The following is a 19,476-nucleotide window of genomic DNA, read 5'->3' on the forward strand; positions in this document are numbered from 1 at the left end:
ATCCGTGGCCTACTGGTTAAAGAGTTGGACCGGTAACCGGAGGGTGGCCGGTTCGAATCCCGACCGGTAGGCAAAAATATGGATGGGGGGAGTGGTTGTGCAACACTCTCCTACGTCCTCATCCACGGATGAGGTGCCCTTGAGCAAGGCACCTGAAACCCCCAACTGCTCCCCGGGCGCTGCACTGTGGCTGCCCACTGCTCCGGGTGTTCACCGGCTCCCAGATGGGTCAAAAGCAGAGAAAGAATTTCCCCCAAAAAGGGACAATAAAGGGTAACTTAACTTAACTTAACTTAATCAGAATCATTTTTAATGTCCCCAAATTAAAAGTCTCAATGGAGTGAGCTTTACAATATAAACAAACCGTTTTATTCATGTCTGATGGTTTGAACCAATTAGCTATAAGCAATTAGCTGTTGTGTTTTGCGTTCAATAAATGTTAGTTTGATGACCTTTATGTATTGGTAGTGGCACTATCCAATCATTCTCTTTTCGATGTCTAGCACATTGAAGAAAATCTAGAAGGAAACATAATATCAGAAATGAAACTTGGCCTAAAGTTTGGTAATTCTTTCTTAAAACCATTAAAGAAGATACAAAAAAAGTCAAACGCAAACAGTTTCCGCAGCGGATATCGACATTCCACTCGCACTTGTGTGAAATGATTCTCTCCATCAGTACTCCGTAGTACATTCACTGTTCTGCTCAATCAAATGGCAGCATTTGTTCTTGCCTACACACATCTCTCACAGCTGCTTTTAAAGCAAGGAATCAGTGTGTGTGTATCCTCACATATCTCCTGAACCGCTCTTCTGATCTTCCTCACACGCGGCTCGTGTATAGCTCGGGAAGTGCCGGGTCGACCTACTCGGACACACGACATGTTCACAATTCATGAACGTCGACCTCAACCAGCAACCAGCGGCGCTCTTTGCGTCATGGGAGCGGGGCTTCAGGGCTCTGCAGAAAGACTGCAGGTTTTTAACCAGCAACGGGCCTACACAAGCCGTGGCTCGTGGTCTGCAGTGCACTGGATCACTGAGCTTGGATGCTGGTGTACTTCTGTTATATTACTCTAACTAATGAGAGGAATGTATGTGTCAAGTTTTCTAAACCACCGTTAACTCGATGGGCTTCAGACTCGGCAGGTTTATTATTGCTCAGAACCCAAGGAAGTACAGTGTTGAGTCGAAAGTTGTTTGGATGAGCGGTTTTCGAGAGAAAGCTGCAACAGTCTGCCTGTTCCGAACAGGCACTGCACTGGCAGCTGTATTGCTGAGGACCCGAGGTAGTGAGGCGTTGAGTGGGAAGTTATTTGATGAGCACTTCTCGAGAAAGCTGCAAGCAGCAATACGGACATGTTTTGAACATGCATTGCACTTCCCCTGCTCAGCGGGTCTGACCGGGGAACACAATACTGTCTTACATGACATTTGTACCCATTGTATTTATTTATTCTGATGGCATGTGCAATACTGGCCCCTATGCACTTTGCGAACTGTAGCCAGGGGATTGTGTGTTGATGTCATGTCTGTCTAAAGTATAATGTCCTTAGATGTGTCCTTGTACTACGTGGCAAATATGATTTTGTGGTCTGTCAGTGGTTGTATTTATTTTTATTTTTTTTTGTATGTTGTTGTCGTGGTTAGCGGTCATGTGTCTCTATTCACTGAGAAAAAAATTCCCAAGGGGACAATAAATTATCTATCAGTACGAGTGTATTTAAAATTCTTAATCAAACTCTTCTACAGCCTCTTTATGGAGGACGTTTTTCATAGCATCATGCTTAAATGTAAATATTGTGACAGAACACAGCTCTCATTTTCCACAGAGACCCCCCACTGTTGGAGTTCATAGATGTATTATTTTAATTACAGTATATAACATTAGTCTATATTTTAGTATGTAGGCTAATTGTAGCCTATATCTTCTTTCAAATTGATCCAGATGCTGACATGAACAAACACCCACATTGTCATATTGTGAAAAGTAGATTTGATGATAGTCTTTTAGCAGAGGCACTGCGCCTGGCCTATAGCCAGCTTTGGGAAATCCTGATAAGCCAATTGATTATTTTCAACTATTTAAACCACGCATAAGTCACCAAGAATGAGCCCTCATTGAGCTGCATATATTACAAACATCGCTATATTCTTTCCTTATTCTCAAGGTGATAATTGCCCTCCCCTGTGGCAACAATGCTTATGCGGCTAAGCTAATGTTTTTGTTGGGGGGTACCTGAGTCGGTTTGGGTGTACCTGGGTCGGTTTGGGTGTACCTGAGTCGGTTTGGGTGTACCTGGGTCGGTTTGGGTGTACCTGGGTCGGTTTGGGTGTACCTGAGTCGGTTTGGGTGTACCTGGGTCGGTTTGGGTGTACCTGGGTCGGTTTGGGGAGGGTCCGGTGGCCTGAGTGGGTTTGGGTCGGTGTGGGGGGGACTGAGTCGGTGTGGGGGGGCCTGAGTTGGTTTGAGTCGGTTTGGGGGGGCCTGAGTTGGTTTGAGTCGGTTTGGGGGGGACTGAGTCGGTTTGGAGGGGCCTGAGTTGGTTTGAGTCGGTTTGGGGGGGCCTGAGTTGGTTTGAGTCGGTTTGGGGGGGACTGAGTCGGTTTGGAGGGGCCTGAGTTGGTTGAGTCGGTTTGGGGGGGACTGAGTCGGTTTGTTTAGGGGTACCTGAGTCGGTTTGTTTAGGGGTACCTGAGTCGGTTTGTTTAGGGGTACCTGAGTCGGTTTGTTTAGGGGTACCTGAGTCGGTTTGTTTAGGGGTACCTGAGTCGGTTTGTTTAGGGGTACCTGAGTCGGTTTGTTTAGGCGTACCTGAGTCGGTTTGTTTAGGGGTACCTGAGTCGGTTTGTTTAGGCGTACCTGTGTCGGCTCACTCATGTGAGGAGGCGAGAACATTCCATGTATTCATGTCCCATTGAGTCATCCCCAAGCGCACTATGCAGATAGCTTTTAAAGCCACCTGTATTGTATTGTGGGACATTTAAGCAAATAAATGTCTCATTGTTTTGCATTCGCAGTGCTTTCTTTTTTTACTTGCAAATGCGAGGGAAATGCTGGCCCTGTAGATCCTTGTTTAAAAGACCCTGCGCTGGGGTCGGTATGGATAACGAGAACTGTGCAAGTTTTCCTTTTGTATCAAGCAGCCAAAAAGTTGCAGCATAACGTGTTTCAGTCGATTTGCGGAACTCTGTTGTGCATGCGCACATCGCAATGACGAATGGTTGATGGTCATCAACCGGAGTACGCAGGCGCACGCTGGCAGCCGCTTCCGTGTTGTCAGACGCTTCCAGAGAAGTTTGTTAGACTCGATTTTATCTTTTATCTTTAGATCTTTTATTTTATCTTTTTAATATTGTCGTGGCTTTTACCTGCGCTAACCTGCCTTCCCTGTGGATCGACTTCTTGGGCACCCGGCATTTCACCAGCCTCACTCGAGCCCTCTCTGCCGAGACCGTCACAGTTCTCTCCGGCGTGTCGGTGTGTATCACTAGCGTAGGCTACTGTACTGTACGTTGTAAGCAGCTGGCCTATCGAGGTTTAAACTTGGCTATGTGTTTTGCTGGTTAACCCTGTGGGCCATGGAGGTTTGAGTATGCGCATCATACTGTACATTCCAGTCCTTCTACGGACACTGTGGACTATTAACTTCTGCGTCTTCTGTTGTATTTAAATGTGCTATATAAATAAAAGTGACTTGACTTGACTTGACGCTCACACGAGAAGTCGTGCAGCCCTTATGTCCGACACATTATATACAAATTGCTATTCCACACGGATCCCACACAAGTACTGATCAAACGGAACCAGCGTCCTAACTCCTCCCTAGTCCTTCCGGCGGCGGCGGCGGCCCCCGATAAGAGAAGGGTGTAGCGCCGCGGAAACACTAACACTGAGCCGCGTTCCCCTCAGGGCACCCCCATGAAGCAGGAGCCGTCCAGCCAGGGCAAGCGTCACGACGTCCGCTCCATCATCGCCAGCTCGCCGCGCTCCTACCACAGCGCGCCGCCCCACGGCGTGCCCGCCCACATGGACATGCGCGCCGAGCGGCCCCGCTACGAGGAGGGCCCCAAGGGCCGGCCCAGCGCCGTGGTCAGCACGGCCGGCTCCATGGCCCGCTCCTCGCCCCTCACGCTGGGGCCCGAGCAGGGCGGCAAGAGCCACCACAGCCCCGGCGGCTACGACGACAAGGGCTCACTCAGGGCCCCGTACCCGGGCCCCTCCCACCGGGGGTCCCCTCTGTCCCGGGAGGCCGGCCAGCGGCAGCATGAAGGTGTGTTGAACGCCGCGGGACAAGGTTTGGGTTTCACGTCGTTCCAGGCGAAACATGACTTACTCAGTGTGCGATTACTAATACAATTAAGTGTGCAGTAACCAGCTCTTGAACTTAGTTTTAGTTTAAATCATTTATCTTATATTTAATTAAAATGTTTGTTTGCAAATAATTTGATTCCATGTGTTTATTCCTTCCTATTTGTTTTTATGTTTTTATTCTATTTCTCCTTCTTGTTCGGCGACGATTCTCTTCGGGATGATCAAAGTGTCCTCTGAATGTGTCTTTAACCTCTCTTCCTATTGGCCCTTTCCTTTCCCTTCCCTCCCCAGGCTCCAGTAAGAACCCGCCTCAGGAGCGCAAGGCCACGCCCACCCCCAGGGAGATGAATGCCACTAAGTCCCCACTGCCGAGCATGGCGGAGCAACAGCAGCAGCAACAGCAGCAACAGCAGCAGCAGCAGCAGCAGCAACAACAGCAGCAGCAGCAGCAGCAGCAGCAACAACAGGTGTCGCTGGCCAACTATGAGCGTCTGCTGCAGGGACTGGGTGCTGCGGACATGTACCGCGGTCAGATCCCGCTGGCCTTCGACCCCGCCACGCTCCCCCGCGGCATCCCCATCGACCCGGGTACGTCCCCGCTCTCCCCGGACCCCCCCTGGGGTCATTTACATGCATTGTTCCTCAGGGAAAGTTCTAGCGCATCGTCTCAGGTTTCAACCCTCTGAGTTATGTTCCAGTGTCGTGTAACTGCGTGAATACTATGAAAAAGTGGTGCATTGGTTGTGTACTTATGTCGAACAAATCTGAACTAAAATAAAAATGCAATATGACGTGTAACAATACGACGGTTAACCCTTTCCACCCGGTTCCCCCGTCCCCACAGCCGCCTACTACCTGCCCCGCCACCTGGCCCCCAACCCGGCCTACCCCCACTCCCACTCCTACCCCTACCTGATCCGGAGCTACCCGGACACCACGGCCCTGGAGAACCGCCAGACGCTGCTCAACGACTACATCACCTCCCAGCAGATGCACCAGTGGCCCGCCGCCGCCGCCATGGCCGCCCAGCGCACAGACCTGCTGAGGGGCCTCTCGCCCCGGGACCAGGCGCTGCCTCTGCAGTACTCCACCGCCCCCCGCGGTGAGAGACACGCGCACACACACACACGTGCGCACACACACGCGCACACGTTAACCCTGCACACTGGGTTAACGTTAACTGCACGCTCGTTCCAGGCTCCGGTCTTGACCGTGCTCTGCCCCTCTGCTTCCCTACCCAGGAATCATCGATCTGTCCCAGGTGCCACACTTACCTGTCCTGGTCCCCCCCTCCGCAGGGGCCCCACCGGGCTCCACCATGGACCGCATCACCTACATTCCAGGCGGCGCTGCTGGCTTCCCGGGCAGGCAGTACACCACCTCCCCCATCTCCCCCGGTACGGCGCACGCTCACACTCACACTCACCCCGGCACCCCCCCCGCCTGCCTTTCTTCTAAAGCTGGTGGGACGCTGTTTGACGTTGAGGTTTTGTTTCGGCACAGTGGGTTCCTCGCACATGAACAAGATGCAGGGCACGCCGCCGGCGCCGGAGCGCGACCGCGACCGGGAGCGCGAGCGGGAGAGAGACCGGGAGCGGGACCGCGAGAGGGAGCGGGAGCGGGACCGCGAGAGGGACCGCGAGCGGGAACGCGAGAGGGAGCGCGAGCGGGACCGGGACCGCGAGAGGGACCGAGACAGAGACCGGGACCGAGACCGGGAGAAAGGTGGTTCGCATGGCAACGTGGAGCACGCGCCCATCTGGAGACCAGGTACGTCGCACTTCGTCACCGGTAAGCTCTCCTGAATCTCCCCGTAACCCGTCCTCCCTGTCCCCCACCCTACCCCGGACGTCCTTTGACAACCACGGTGTCCACGTTCCAGACTGTGTGCCTGTCCTCAGTGTTCATCCTCACGGAGCAGGTGTTGTGGTCCCCCCCCCCCCCCCCCCCCCCCCCCGTCCAGGTACAGAGCACAGCTCCGGGGGCAGCAGCTCTGGCAGCGTGAGGGCCGCCCCGCACCCCTACGGCCACCAGCACTCCCCCGTGTCCCCCCGCACCCAGGACAGTGTGCAGCAGAGGCCCAGCGTCCTGCACAACACGGGGGGCAAGGCCATGGCCCTCAGCGAGCACGGCGGCTCCTCCGTGCTAAGGTACGACGACTCGGTCTGGCCCCGGTCTCATGGAGCTCTTTGCAGCGTCTTGAAGGTGCGCGATCCTCACGAGGACGGCGAGCGCAAGAGTCTCACTGTGTCTCCACCGGGGTCCACAGGTCCATGCCGTCGGGGTCGTCCCGCTACCCAGGCTACCCGGGCCACCTCCAGCGGACGGGCCTGCCCCCCGAGGCCTACCCCCCCGGGGTGGGGGACCCCACCAAGGAGCTCGGCCGAGACGGCTGCAAGAGTAGGGGCGGCCTCCCCAAGCACATGCAGGAGCAGATGGGGCCCTCGGGCAAAGCGGACCCCAAGCTCTCCGGCTCTAGCCCCGGTGTGGTGTACCCCGGGTCCTACCCGCCCGGCTCCGGCCGCCCCCCCCAGCACCTGATCTCCCCCCAGTCGGACCACCCCCCTGGGGCCCGGGGGGAAAGCGGTACATCTAGTAGGGAAAAGACTCAAAACAAAGCGGTGTCCATGCAGGAACAAGAGCTCCGATCACTCGGTAAGACCACCATGACCGCGGCCAACTTCATAAACGCAATTATCATGCGGCAAATATCTTGTGAAACGGGGATGCCAGGGACCAGCAGTGCCTCCGAGGGTAAGACTCTCTGGATCCCAGGGTCTGCTCACCCCCCAGACCCCCTCCCCGTCCGTCTGTGGCCTCTTGCACGCTGTGGTGGTTGGCATTATCAAATCAGCCCAATTCATTTACCTTTTTGAATCTATTTTGGTTGTTGTTGTTGTTGTTTTGTTAATTTTTTTCAACGCTATTACCGTTACGCTTTGGTCCTATTTATTACCTAAAGTAGATCATCATTCATGGCCCTCTAAAGAGACTGCAAGTGAAAAGACATTAAAGTACATAACAAGCTAGTTTTCATAACGTGCTGATGTAACACAGCCCTTCCACTTGAACGGGCTGAGTAGGTCTTATTATTTATCACCTCAGGGAGGGAAAGATTGAGACTTCAGCTTAACACGTGGCCCCATTCACCCACCTCCTCCCGCTGACAGCCCCAGAGACCTGTAATCCCTTCACATGTCCCCTTATATGGGCGCTCCCTCACTTCCGCCCCGGCCAACAACACAGCACACACACACACACACACACACACACACACACACACACACACACACACACAGCCCCCCCCCCCGATGACTCAGAGGTGCGCTTTAGAGTGGCGGTCGTCACGTGTCACAGACATCACGGCGGTGAGTCGAGTGGGCGCTCATGCCCCACATAGCAAACGCACAAGCGTCATCAGTGGCCCCGCCACCCACCCACCCACCACGAGCGGCAGGGGCCCGCCCGCCCGCCCGCCCGCAGCAGCAGGGACAGATCACATAATCGGGGGGGGGGGGGGAAAGAAAGACGAGGCCAATGAGAACCAGGGGGGGTTTGCTGCAGCTTCGCTACCTGTTTTTTTTTTTTGCATGCTCATGTTTGATCGTGCCTCACTGTAATTCATGCTGATTTTATTTGTTGTGTTCTCCACATGCAAAAAAAAAACAACGCTCACATGCACAAATGCCACACAATCACTGATGGGTTTCATTTCTGTTGTGATGGTGATGGTGATTGTAATGCGTTGACTGTTGGAGTACATGTGCCAGGTAGGCAGGCCTTTGTCTTCTTTAATTAAGAGACAGTGAGAGAGACACAGGAAACCAGAGCTCGCTAGCCGGCGGTCGCCATGTCGTCAGTGACCAGTCGGCACTGGGGGGGAGTGGGGGGGGGGGGGGGACACTAGAGGAAGACAGATATGCAGTCATTGGGAAAGGCTTGTGTTGAAATGGAACCAGAATCTACTTTATTACCTTTAATACCCCTTTATTTAACCGGGGACATACTGGTCCTCTGGCGCTACTTTTCTAAGGAGACATTTACACATGCTGGGATTCATGGGAAACGTGTAAGATAAGGAGCTCTTTATTGCCCACCGGAGATCCAGTTTGATTAAAGAGGATATTAAAGGTCCCATATAAGCAAAGACACCTAGCTCCATTTCGTGCATCAATGCGACGCTCTGTCTTCTTCCGCCGTCTCTGGCGTAGAACCTGGTTCTGTGGTCGAAACAGACCAGTTTCGTGACGTGCTGCTCCCAGCCTGGGGACACGTGGTAGTGATAGCCGGATCAGTCCGGACAGGGCCCTCGCCGCCGGGCCGCGCGAGTCGCGTCCGTGCCGTTCCCTGTTCGGTGTACCGACCGTGAAATCGAGGCTCATCCCCGGAGCGTAGCGCTGCCGTAGAGAAGTCGTCCCAGGCCTGAGCTAGCTCCTCATCGCCTGTCAAACGGAGCGTTTTTGGGGAGGATAACCTTTCCGGCCAACTAGCTTTTAGGCGCAGCTGCCTCGCGAAACGTCTGAAGTGCCTCTGAATAATGCACGTCCCCGTCTGCAGGTCACACAGTTCTTGTGCTCCTTTTTTTTTCTTTTTCTTTTCCTTTTCCCCCCAGGCTCATTGAAACTAACTGTGCTTCTTTTGTGCTGGTTTTGATGTCATTTTCTCTGTGTGTGTCTGTGTGTGTGTGTGTGTGTGTGTGTGTGTGTGGTGGTGGTGGCGCTGGTTTGACCACCCAGCTCCACAGAAGATGGGCTCTATGGAGCAGCATGGCATGTACCAGCCCCAGGCGGAGGACCGGATGTCCCCCGGACAGCAGCCCCCCTCCCCCCTCGTGAAGGGCAGCCAGAGGGTGGTCACCCTGGCCCAGCACATCAGCGTAAGACCCGCCCCCCCCTTCCCCCTTTATTAGCAGACGAGCAGAAGAAACAATATATCGCTGTCCGTACAGTAAGGATGGTCGTAGAACCAATCAATCGCTAGGTTAACCCAGTCCCTGTATACAACAAAGATAGCTAGGATAAGATGCTATTTTGCATCTAGGATAAGATGCTAAACAATGCTATGTACTATTTTTAAGTTCAAGGATGTACAACATGCAATAAGTGTGTAAGAGGGGTGTGGGGGCGGAGGGGCGGTCTTTGGGACAGTGCTATATGTGAGCCCTGCGGTGTATTTGGTGCCAGACATCTTGTTGTTGTTGCCGTTCTCAACGGTACAATCTGTGCTCCAGCAGTCCTGTTATAGCAGAACTTCTAGTGGTTACCTTACGAAGAGATCTCCACGGGTCTCCACGGTGTTGATTTGAAACCTCTACAGGCACTATTTTCACCGCCGGCAGAGTTTGTGTTATCCAATTACGTGCTCACAGATCCCCGCCTCTAGCGACATGATTGGTCGAAACAAATTGTGAAGTGAAAAGCTGCGTTCACCCAGATTTTACCTGGTCGGCCATCAGACTTCAGCCTCGTTCTGGTTCTCTCTGCCCATCAGTCTGGCCTCCACTCTGTTGAAAGCCTCTCCCTGAAGAGAAATGAATGGAGCAATCAGCCCTATTGGGAGGGAGTTTCCGTTCAAGGAGTGCCACAGTCTGCAGAATTTCACAAAAATAGCAGCGCCGAGAAAAGTGGGGCAATCGGCAGAGCCATCAAAACTGTTTCATCCCAATTCATACTTTGCACGTGACGTCACAACGACTGGCGGGCAAGAACTCCAGCAACGAAACCTAGTAACCTAATCAGGACGTCGCCAGTTTTACTACACGAACGGTCATTAGGTTCCTCTCAGTCCAAATACTGTCGTGATGGAAATATTAGTTCAACGGGAGCATTTGTGCCAGGCATACACATGGCAAACTGACAAATTAGACATATATTTTTGTACGGAATCTCCCTGCTTCTGAAATGCGCAAACATCTCCGCCCAGCGCTCATTCCACTGTGCAGATTAAATCGCGCAGCATTCTGTAACAGCAACTGTGCGATCATCCCTGCCCTCACACATTGTTGAAATCATATGCTGGATGCTTTAATCTTTCTGTGTTTTTTAGTGAATGATCGGGCTATAATAAGACCACATTGGCTATGTAATCGTGGACAAAAGGGGACATTTCATAGTGGATGGTGGAATAGTAACATTCACCTTTGCTTTGATTATGAAGATATTCCTGTTTTTCACCTCCCATACGACAGCGTTGTTAGTCCATCCGTAGGCTTTCAATTTTTGTGCGGTATAAGGTGTCGGATTCTCAATGAGATAAATGTAAATATCTCCAAACTCCAAGTCTGGTAGAGTCTTTGCCAGCTTCAAAGCAATGAATACATCAGCGGGTGCTGTGTATGGATCACAAGTTCTGAGTATGTTTATCTTCTCTTCGTATCTAATTTTAACATTTTGTGACATGAAAAATAGTTGATTGATTGAAGTATCGGAAATCTGCAAGGCTGCAATTCCCCTGGTTGGCCGTTGTTCGTCGCCATTTTGCCAACGTTTTTTGCCCTCCAGGGATCCATGGTAGTCACGTGACCGCAAAGTATGAATAGACAAAGAGATGAATGAGGATATTAAGAGACAAACTGACATTTTCACAAAAGGCTTTTCTCTGAGGACGAAGAGTGAGAGCAAAGAGAGCAGGAGCAGCACTAAGTTATTTCATCTGATTGGGTGGAGTGTTTTGGACAACATAAGGCTGCGCTCTTGTTTGGAAATCAATTGCTGCCAGAGCCAGGCTGATATGTATTGTTGAATCACAAACTTCAATAGCTTGATGGTCTTACAAGGTTGGGCTAAAGACGCTTCACTCAATGTGGCTGGGAAAAATGATGACAAATGGTCCTCACCAAGTTACCCGCAGTGATTTCCTAGATGTGTGCTATTATGTGTGCTATTATGTATTATTATGTCTTATTATAATATTATAAGTATTGTATAGCATAATGGTCTGAAATTGATAAAACAAAACAACCAAATATTAGTATGTTGAAGCGATAAGCAGCCATAATGTATGAATCACATCCCCTCATCCAACCTCTATGCGGCTGCACTGAACATCCCAACCAACCACGTGTGTGTGTGTGTGTGTGTGTGTGTGTGTGTGTGTGTGTGTGTGTGTGTGTGTGTGTGTGTGTGTGTGTGTGTGTGTGTGTGTGTGTGTGTGTGTGTGTGTGTGTGTGTGTGTGTGTGTGTGTCCCCGTCTGGCAGGAGGTCATCACTAAAGACTACACCAGGCAGAGCCAGCAGCAGCAGAGCTACCACAGTTCCCCGGTGCTGGACCTCACCCGTCCCCCCAGCGTCCCCCAGCCCATGTCCGCCGCCCAGGACCCCGGGACGGGCCCCCGCTACGCCGCAGACGGCCCCAATGTGGACCGCAACCGTGACCGGTAGGACACCTGCAGAACAGGAAGCCAAGAACCGTAGTTATTTCAGTGCCGTCGAGAGAGCAAATTCAAAGGTCCGTCACTGCATCCTGAGAGTGTGTGTGTGTGTGTGTGTGTGTGTGTGTTCCCAGGTCGCCCCCTCAGCCCAAGACGTCCCCTGTCAGCATGTCCAACGACGGCATCGAGCCGGTCTCCCCCGCGGGCGCCAGCTCTGACCCGGAGACGCAGGGGGGAGCCTCCTACCCCAGCGATCAGGGGGAGCCGGGGTACGGATGATGTGGTTGGATAATGTTGGCATTTCCGATGGTTGTTTTCCAATCCTAACACTCAGTTAGTTTTGTATTCTAGGGAATCTTCTGTGGGTTAGATCGTCTTGTAATCGTGTGGTCCTGTGTTATTTCGTGACGGGCGACCGTGGCAGTCATGGGGTTTGTTGTTTGTCAGAGAACTGGACTTCTGGTATTCTCTATACTGGGAATCAAGGCTTTGCCGGTCTAATCTGGTCTCGGCCGCTTGGCGTAGCTTCCTGGAAAATTCCATTGGATCATCCAGTGCGGGTCCTGTAATGCAAGATCACATCACCATCCATCTGTCCATGCCCCCTTTTAGCGAAGCAACCATCTCCCCACCTTTTAAACCGTACAGCCAACCAACCAATCAGCCGAGTTTGGATGGCTCTGATGACAAGTGATTCATATTCATGAATTATTTTTATTTTCAACCACCAAACGTCCCAGTAGAAAAATCATCTGATTGGATGTTTTCGGATATTGTTCCAGTGCACTGCTGTGTGTGTGAACATGTGTGTCGTTCACATCCTGAAACGGTTCCTCTTCTCCCTCCACAGCATGGTGTCCCGCTCGCCCCCCAACCCCACCCAGCACCCCGCCTTCTTCAGCAAGCTCACGGAGAGCACCTCGGCCATCGTCAAGTCCAAGAAGCAGGAGATGATCAAGAAGATGACCGTCGTAGGCAGCGACGGAGACTTCAGTGAGTATTTATTCAAACAGCCAGGCTGGTCCAGCTGAGGTGAAACCTCGACAGGCCGAAACAGCATCATCACACAATACCACCCAGTAACCACTCAGCTACACATTCGGCTCAACAGTGTTTTACACATTTAATCCAAGGCAAGGCTATTACACTGTCCCCCAGTCACAGCTTTGATTATCGTCTGATGCTCTGTTGAAGTGGTGAGCTGCTAGGAGGGGCTGAGTCTCGTCTTGTTTTGTAGCTCGTTCCACGATGAGGGCCTTAAAACTGGGCGGCTTTCTTGGCACATTTTATCTTCACTTTAGGGACAGTCAATAGGATCATCAGACCGTCGTGTCATTAGATAGAAGAGACGGTTTAATAACCCGAGGCATTAGTCTGCTGAAGAGCTCCCATAATGAGGACTCTGTCCCAGAATGCCAGAGTCTAACCTCATGTGGCGGTGACGGTGTCTGCCGTCCCCGTAGAGACGGCCTCTCAGGCTCAAGGTGTCCGAGCCAAGACAACCAACCCCTCGTTGATAATCAGGGAACCGTGCTTGTCCCCTTTCAGACGCTGGTCAGCCCGGGACGGAGATCTTCAACATGCCAGCATCCACCACCGCTGGTAAGTCTTAACCGCCCTGTGAAATGTTATTATTATTACGTATTCTCTAGGAACCCTGTTGTATTTGTTATTATTATTAGGGGTCCTTTGAAATCCGTAGGAACCCTCGTTAGTGTTATGAAAAAACTAGAAATCCTGATAAATTCGGCAATATCTCAAAAACGACATGGGCAAAAACTGTATGGATCAGCATGCTTGTAGAACTTGGGTAACGTGATAAGGATGCTACGGATGGGCCACATTCCCCCCCCCATAGGTGGCGCTATAATCAGGGCTTGAATGAAACACAAACTGATTGGGTGGCTGAGTCCGTGATGGCTGATCACTTGGCCCACATATACCAGGTGACTGGGGGACTAAATGGTGAAGAACTCAGAGCATTAAGACCAACGACGGGGAGACTCTATGTAAAATAGATGCATATACGTGAGGTTTAAACGCCTCAAACCCCTAGCATAACCAATTTTCAAGTCTATCCCTAGGAATACAAAGGGGTGCATTTGATTGAAGTCCTCCTATGTAAACCAGCGCCTCTTTCTAATGCTGGCTGTAGGGCATGAGGGGAAGGTTGTCCACCACCCATCCAATCAGCACACTCTTGATCCTCTTAACCGCCCCCTGTAGCCAATCAAATCCCTTCAGCATCTTCAAACTGATTTGTAATAATGGAGCTGTTGATGGAAACAAATAAGTATAATGGTAAACAGTCATACATTCTCATATGCACAAATAAGTTTGTATTCTAGTTATTTTGGGACTTTATTTTATTAACCAATCAATTGCACGATCCCAAAAGAAAAAGGCATTCCAAGCCTTGTAACGAAAGCGACCAATCACCTGCCTGACACCCGGCTCCTCCCAGCAGGGCCTGTGAGCGTGCGTAGCCACGCCCCCCAGGAGACCTCCGGGAACTCCATCGGCCTGGAGGCCATCATCAGGAAGGCGCTGATGGGGAACTATGACGACCAGGCGGAGGAGCGGCCCCCCTCCAACCCCCACAACCCCCTGGCCCCCGGGGGCCCCCCCTCCATGGCGGTGGAGGACGCCTACGCGCAGCAAGGTAGCCCTCCTCGCTCTGGCTCACCTTCCACGAGCCTCCCTGGACGTCAGCGTCGCACATAGCGATAGCGCCCTAGCTCTCCCTGACAGGGGGCTACGCTGGTGGTTTAAGTCGTTACTTCAGCCGAGACAGCAGATGACGTCCCTCTCCGCCATCCAGCCGCGGGCAGTGCTCTGACCCCCTTGTTGTGAGCGTGCCTTCGGTTGTCCTCTCTGGATACGACCGGTTTCTCCCTCCCTGAGTCATCGTGTGTTTCTGCAGCCATGGCTGACGGCGGGGTGGCTCACCTTAAATTAGAGTTTGGTTCATGTCACACCTTGTACATCCGCTGTTCCTCTGAATGTTCTTGGCGGTGTGTGTGCCAAACTTCATCCCCAAAAGCATGCGCCATTAAAGCAGTAGCCAATTTATTACTTTTTTTTTTTTTTTTTCGGTGGGTGTAGCTTACTCCAGGTGGTTTCTCAGAGTGCCTACCCTAGCCTTAAACATCCACTCCTGCTGCCCTACCCTAGCCTTAAACATCCACTCCTGCTGCCCTACCCTAGCCTTAAACATCCACTCCTGCTGTCTTACCCTAGCCTTAAACATCCACTCCTGCTGCCCTACCCTAGCCTTAAACATCCACTCCTGCTGCCCTACCCTAGCCTTAAACATCCACTCCTGCTGTCTTACCCTAGCCTTAAACATCCACTCCTGCTGCCCTACCCTAGCCTTAAACATCCACTCCTGCTGCCCTACCCTAGCCTTAAACATCCACTCCTGCTGCCCTACCCTAGCCTTAAACATCCACTCCTGCTGCCCTACCCTAGCCTTAAACATCCACTCCTGCTGCCCTACCCTAGCCTTAATCATCCACTCCTGCTGCCCTACCCTAGCCTTAAGCATCCACTCCTGCTGCCCTACCCTAGCCTTAAACATCCACTCCTGCTGCCCTACCCTAGCCTTAAACATCCACTCCTGCTGCCCTACCCTAGCCTTAAACATCCACTCCTGCTGCCCTACCCTAGCCTTAAACATCCACTCCTGCTGTCTTACCCTAGCCTTAAACATCCACTCCTGCTGCCCTACCCTAGCCTTAAACATCCACTCCTGCTGCCCTACCCTAGCCTTAAACATCCACTCCTGCTGCCCTACCCTAGCCTTAAACATCCACTCCTGCTGCCCTACCCTAGCCTTAAACATCCACTCCTGCTGCCCTGGGGGCACGGCATTCTCCATCAGCCTGTCCGTTCCTTTCCTGTTTCTTCTTAAAAAAAAAAGTGTGCTTAAGTACATCATCAAAATCATAATGGCCGCATCACAAAAGGTTTCCATGGAGACCACACTGATTGACACACCTGTCAATGGTGGCTGCTCCTCCCCCCCAGGTGGGGGTAAGCCGTCCAAGAGCAGCGGGCGGTCCAACGGGCGGAAGGCCAAGTCCCCCGGCCCGGGCCAGCAGCCGCCGCCCACAGAGAGGCCCTCCTCGGTGTCCTCCGTCCACTCGGAGGGAGACTGCAGCCGACACACCCCCCTCACCCCCCGCGTCTGGGACGACCGCCCCTCCTCCACAGGTACACACACACACACACACACACACACGCACACGCACTAACACACACACACACACACACACACACACACACACACACACACACACACACACACCCCTCACCCCCCGCGTCTGGGACGACCGCCCCTCCTCCACAGGTGTACACACACACACACACACACACACACACACACACACACACACACACACACACACACACACACACACACACACACACACACACACACACACCCCTCCACATGTGGGACGACTCACACACACTGATTAATACCAGAGCTTGGAACCAAGTTAATATAACTTGGTTCCAAGTGAACCAAGTTTCAGCATTACCATTTTAGGACTTGTCCTGAATATGTGTACACGTGTGTGTGTGTTCTTCTGAAATTCTGAAATGATTTCAGCAAACAAGGTTACAAGCAACTACACAACTTTATATGCTGACGACATGATCGCCGTTGTTGCTGCACAGACCGCAGTTGACCATTTCTCCAGCAGGTGTCCCAAAAGTGCAGGATTACTGTAAGACTAATAATGAAATATATAGCAGACTAAACTATTACTCATTTGAAAAACCAACCAAGGGTCAGATAAAAAAAAATTTAGCAGGAGAATCTTCAATTACATGTTAAAAAAACAAATGAAATCCCAGCCATGGTGGTCCTGCACAGGGCAGCGTCAAATGTCATCAAATACCAACGTCACGCTTGCTCTTGCTTACGGCGCGCAGCCAATAGCAAACGACCACACCATTTTACAGACACTTTGTGAGGTCAAGACGGACCAGTTTTCTATTTTGTAGCTACCTACCCTTTAAGGTTTGGAGTTTACTTTCTATCTATTTTACTTTTTACTTATCTATTATTTTATTTTATTGTATGACAATGTTTATATGTGAAGCACTTTGAGTCTGCCTTGTGTATGAAAAGTGCTATATAAATAAAGTTGCCTTGCCTTGCCTTGCCTTGCCTAAAGGTACTACCTTTAAGAAATAGCTTCTCATTACTGCCCCCTCTGGCTGGTAAGTGCTCTGCAGCCTGCTCTAGCGTTCAGAACACTGGAGGGCAAGCTCCGTGGGTTCAGGCAATAACCATCATGAACTAACGTTGGCTTTAATCATAAACAAAAGTAAACCAGTACAAACGAAAAGGTTCCGAAAGAACACAGACATTTCGGCCATTTCTGGACCCCAGGCTGTTAATAATTTTGAAGTTACAACCTGTTTATATTTCCGCCATTTAAACAGGTTTCTCCCTGTAGACATCCTACATGAAGCCTGTCTCACTGACCTGTGGTTTAAGGATGGAAGCCTTGGACTCGGAGGGTGAACCATGGCGTCCTTTATCTTCACTTATTAATTATTCACCTATTAACTTCAGCCTCCACAAAGAGTTTAAAGAAGTCAATAAAGACGTAGAGCTATTCCCGGGTCCACCAGGCGTAAACGCCACCGTGGCTACATCCTCCTGTACGCGGTGTCTCTGCGGACGCTCTGTGTCACCATAGCAACGGTTGTCTTGTCTCCTCCTCTTTCTTTCCTCCTCCCAGGCCCCACCCCCTTCCCCTGCAACCCGCTGACCATGCGCTTCCCCAGCGGCATGGTGTCGGCCGCCTCGCCCTCCCCCGGCCAGCAGGGGGCCCCCGGGGGCCAGGGCCGGCCCTGGGAGGAGGAGGCCAAGCCCCTGCTCTGCTCGCAGTACGAGACGCTGTCGGACAGCGAGTGATGGAGAACCAGACACCCCGCCTCTCTCTCTCTCTCTCTCTCTCTCACACACTCACACACACTCACACACTCACACTCACACACTCACACACACACACACTCTCATCTCCATGCTGCTGCTGATAACTGAATCACTTCCACACACATACACACACATGACGGACACGCCCACACATGACGGACCCGCCCACACATACCGGACACACCCACCGAGACGTCATTCCGCCCTACCGATTCCTGGTGGTTTGGTTGGCTCCTGATAAATGGCCCCTCCCACCGCCACTCTGAGATGTGAGGCCCCACCCTGAAAACACTGCTGCTCAGTGTGTGTGTGTGTGTGTGTGTGTGTGTGTGCGTGTGCGTGTGTGCGTGCGCACATCTGTATTATTGTGTAATGCACTCTCGTATGGAACTACTCTAAAAGGACGAATCACTTTCTCTTTAGTTTGTTTTTTAAACGTTGGCCGTGTCATGTTGTTCGTCCCCCTGGCCTTATCAACGGGGCCCGGGAGCGCTGGCCCTTCCTCCTGGTCTCTGGACCCCCGGGGGGGCCACGCCTTCGTCTGGACTCGGGTGTCTGGGTGCAACACTGCCCACAGGACCGGGGGGGGCTCAAGGGCCTCTGGTCTCCGGGCAGAAGGCCCCACGGCGCCTATCTGCAGCCGGTACGGGGCCCCTGAGCTCCTCCTGCTCCTACCAGTTATGTCTCGCTCTCTCTGGTCTCTCTCTATCTCTCTATGTCTCGCCCTCTCCCTCTCTCTGTCTCACTCTCTCTCTCTGTCTATATATCTCTCTCTCTCTCTCTCGGTCTGTCTGTCTGTCTTTCTTTCTCTCTGTCTCTCTATGTCTCTCTATGTCTCTCTCTCTCTCTGAGAAGGGAGCATTTCTATTTTAGTTGTTTTTTTTTTCTTCAAAAGAAAACCTTTTTTTGATGGTGAATCTTTTCGATGGTGTCACTCGTCGTCTGCTCTGCAACACGTGTATCATTTGTCCTTAGTCTCCAGGGGTCCGGGTCTCCAGCAGAAAGGAGGGATCCTACTGGCAGGCCGTTGGTTTACAGGGTAGACATGCTGTCAGGGGTGTCACGGTGGGCCGGGCGGGGGGGGGGGGGGGGGGGGGGCGGGCGTGTTTATGGGTTTGGGGGCGATGAGCAACAAGCAACCCTCTTTCTTCTCACCATTTTTATATTAACCATGTCCATGTTTGTCAAAAAAAGAAAATCTGAAAAAACTGTTGATTTGTACTGTTTGGGATGTTGAAGCACTTAGTTTGACGGTCGGTTTCACAATGGCATTTTACACACGTTGGTTATTTTGAGGTGGGCTGTATAATAGACTTCAAAACGAAAGAGAAATGCAGGAAATCCTACCTGTTGGACGCCCCCCCCCCCCCTTTTCCACACCTGCCCCTCCCCTCTCCCCCTCCCCCTCCCCTCCCCCACTTTGGCTGCCTACATTTCTCCATTTTCATTTTCATTCTTTCTTTTTTTCCATAGCTCAAGCGACAATCGCAGTAGGTGGATGATGATGTATATATATAATATATATATATACTCATCGTTCCCTTCCCGTCAGTTTTCCTGTACAGTTCTGTTTCTAGTGTTTACGTGCCATTTATTTTCATACACAGTACTACACGGAAGAGACCCAGTCTCACTCCACCACTCCCAGTAAGCCACAGGGAACCTCCCAGTCCAAAGAGGACGCTCCCAGTATCCACTTCTGGTGTGTTTTGGTTTTCTCTCCGTTCCTCAACTCATTAGCGATCAAAGGCGTTACTTCTCATCAGGTATCCTGACCTTTGACCCCATGTCCTCCATCCTTCTGGAGCCGCCTCCTCCTCCACCTGGAGGTCACCGC

At 51.8% G+C, this 19,476-nt stretch overlaps 1 protein-coding gene across 15 annotated transcripts in view; it reads left to right on the forward strand.

The window, feature by feature from the left end:
* Positions 1–19,469, forward strand: part of ncor2 (nuclear receptor corepressor 2) — a 111,993-nt gene extending 92,524 nt beyond the window's left edge. For 8 of the 15 annotated variants that reach the window (XM_084468390.1, XM_084468383.1, XM_084468384.1 and 5 more), the window contains 15 exons: positions 3,913–4,273; positions 4,606–4,902; positions 5,159–5,416; positions 5,556–5,711; positions 5,818–6,084; positions 6,278–6,464; positions 6,584–7,068; positions 9,051–9,190; positions 11,511–11,689; positions 11,818–11,952; positions 12,534–12,676; positions 13,232–13,285; positions 14,148–14,345; positions 15,713–15,898; positions 17,443–19,469. In XM_084468390.1, coding sequence (XP_084324516.1) covers positions 3,913–4,273; positions 4,606–4,902; positions 5,159–5,416; positions 5,556–5,711; positions 5,818–6,084; positions 6,278–6,464; positions 6,584–7,068; positions 9,051–9,190; positions 11,511–11,689; positions 11,818–11,952; positions 12,534–12,676; positions 13,232–13,285; positions 14,148–14,345; positions 15,713–15,898; positions 17,443–17,618 — 3,222 coding nt within the window. In that variant the 3' untranslated portion in view covers positions 17,619–19,469. The remainder of the gene's footprint in view (positions 1–3,912; positions 4,274–4,605; positions 4,903–5,158; positions 5,417–5,555; positions 5,712–5,817; positions 6,085–6,277; positions 6,465–6,583; positions 7,069–9,050; positions 9,191–11,510; positions 11,690–11,817; positions 11,953–12,533; positions 12,677–13,231; positions 13,286–14,147; positions 14,346–15,712; positions 15,899–17,442) is intronic. The other 7 variants (XM_084468393.1, XM_084468387.1, XM_084468388.1 and 4 more) reach the window with 4 other exon arrangements.
* The last annotated feature ends 7 nt before the right edge of the window (positions 19,470–19,476 follow it).

This window comes from Micromesistius poutassou (assembly GCF_964030765.1).
Source record: "Micromesistius poutassou genome assembly, chromosome: 5".
Taxonomy (NCBI): domain Eukaryota; kingdom Metazoa; phylum Chordata; class Actinopteri; order Gadiformes; family Gadidae; genus Micromesistius; species Micromesistius poutassou.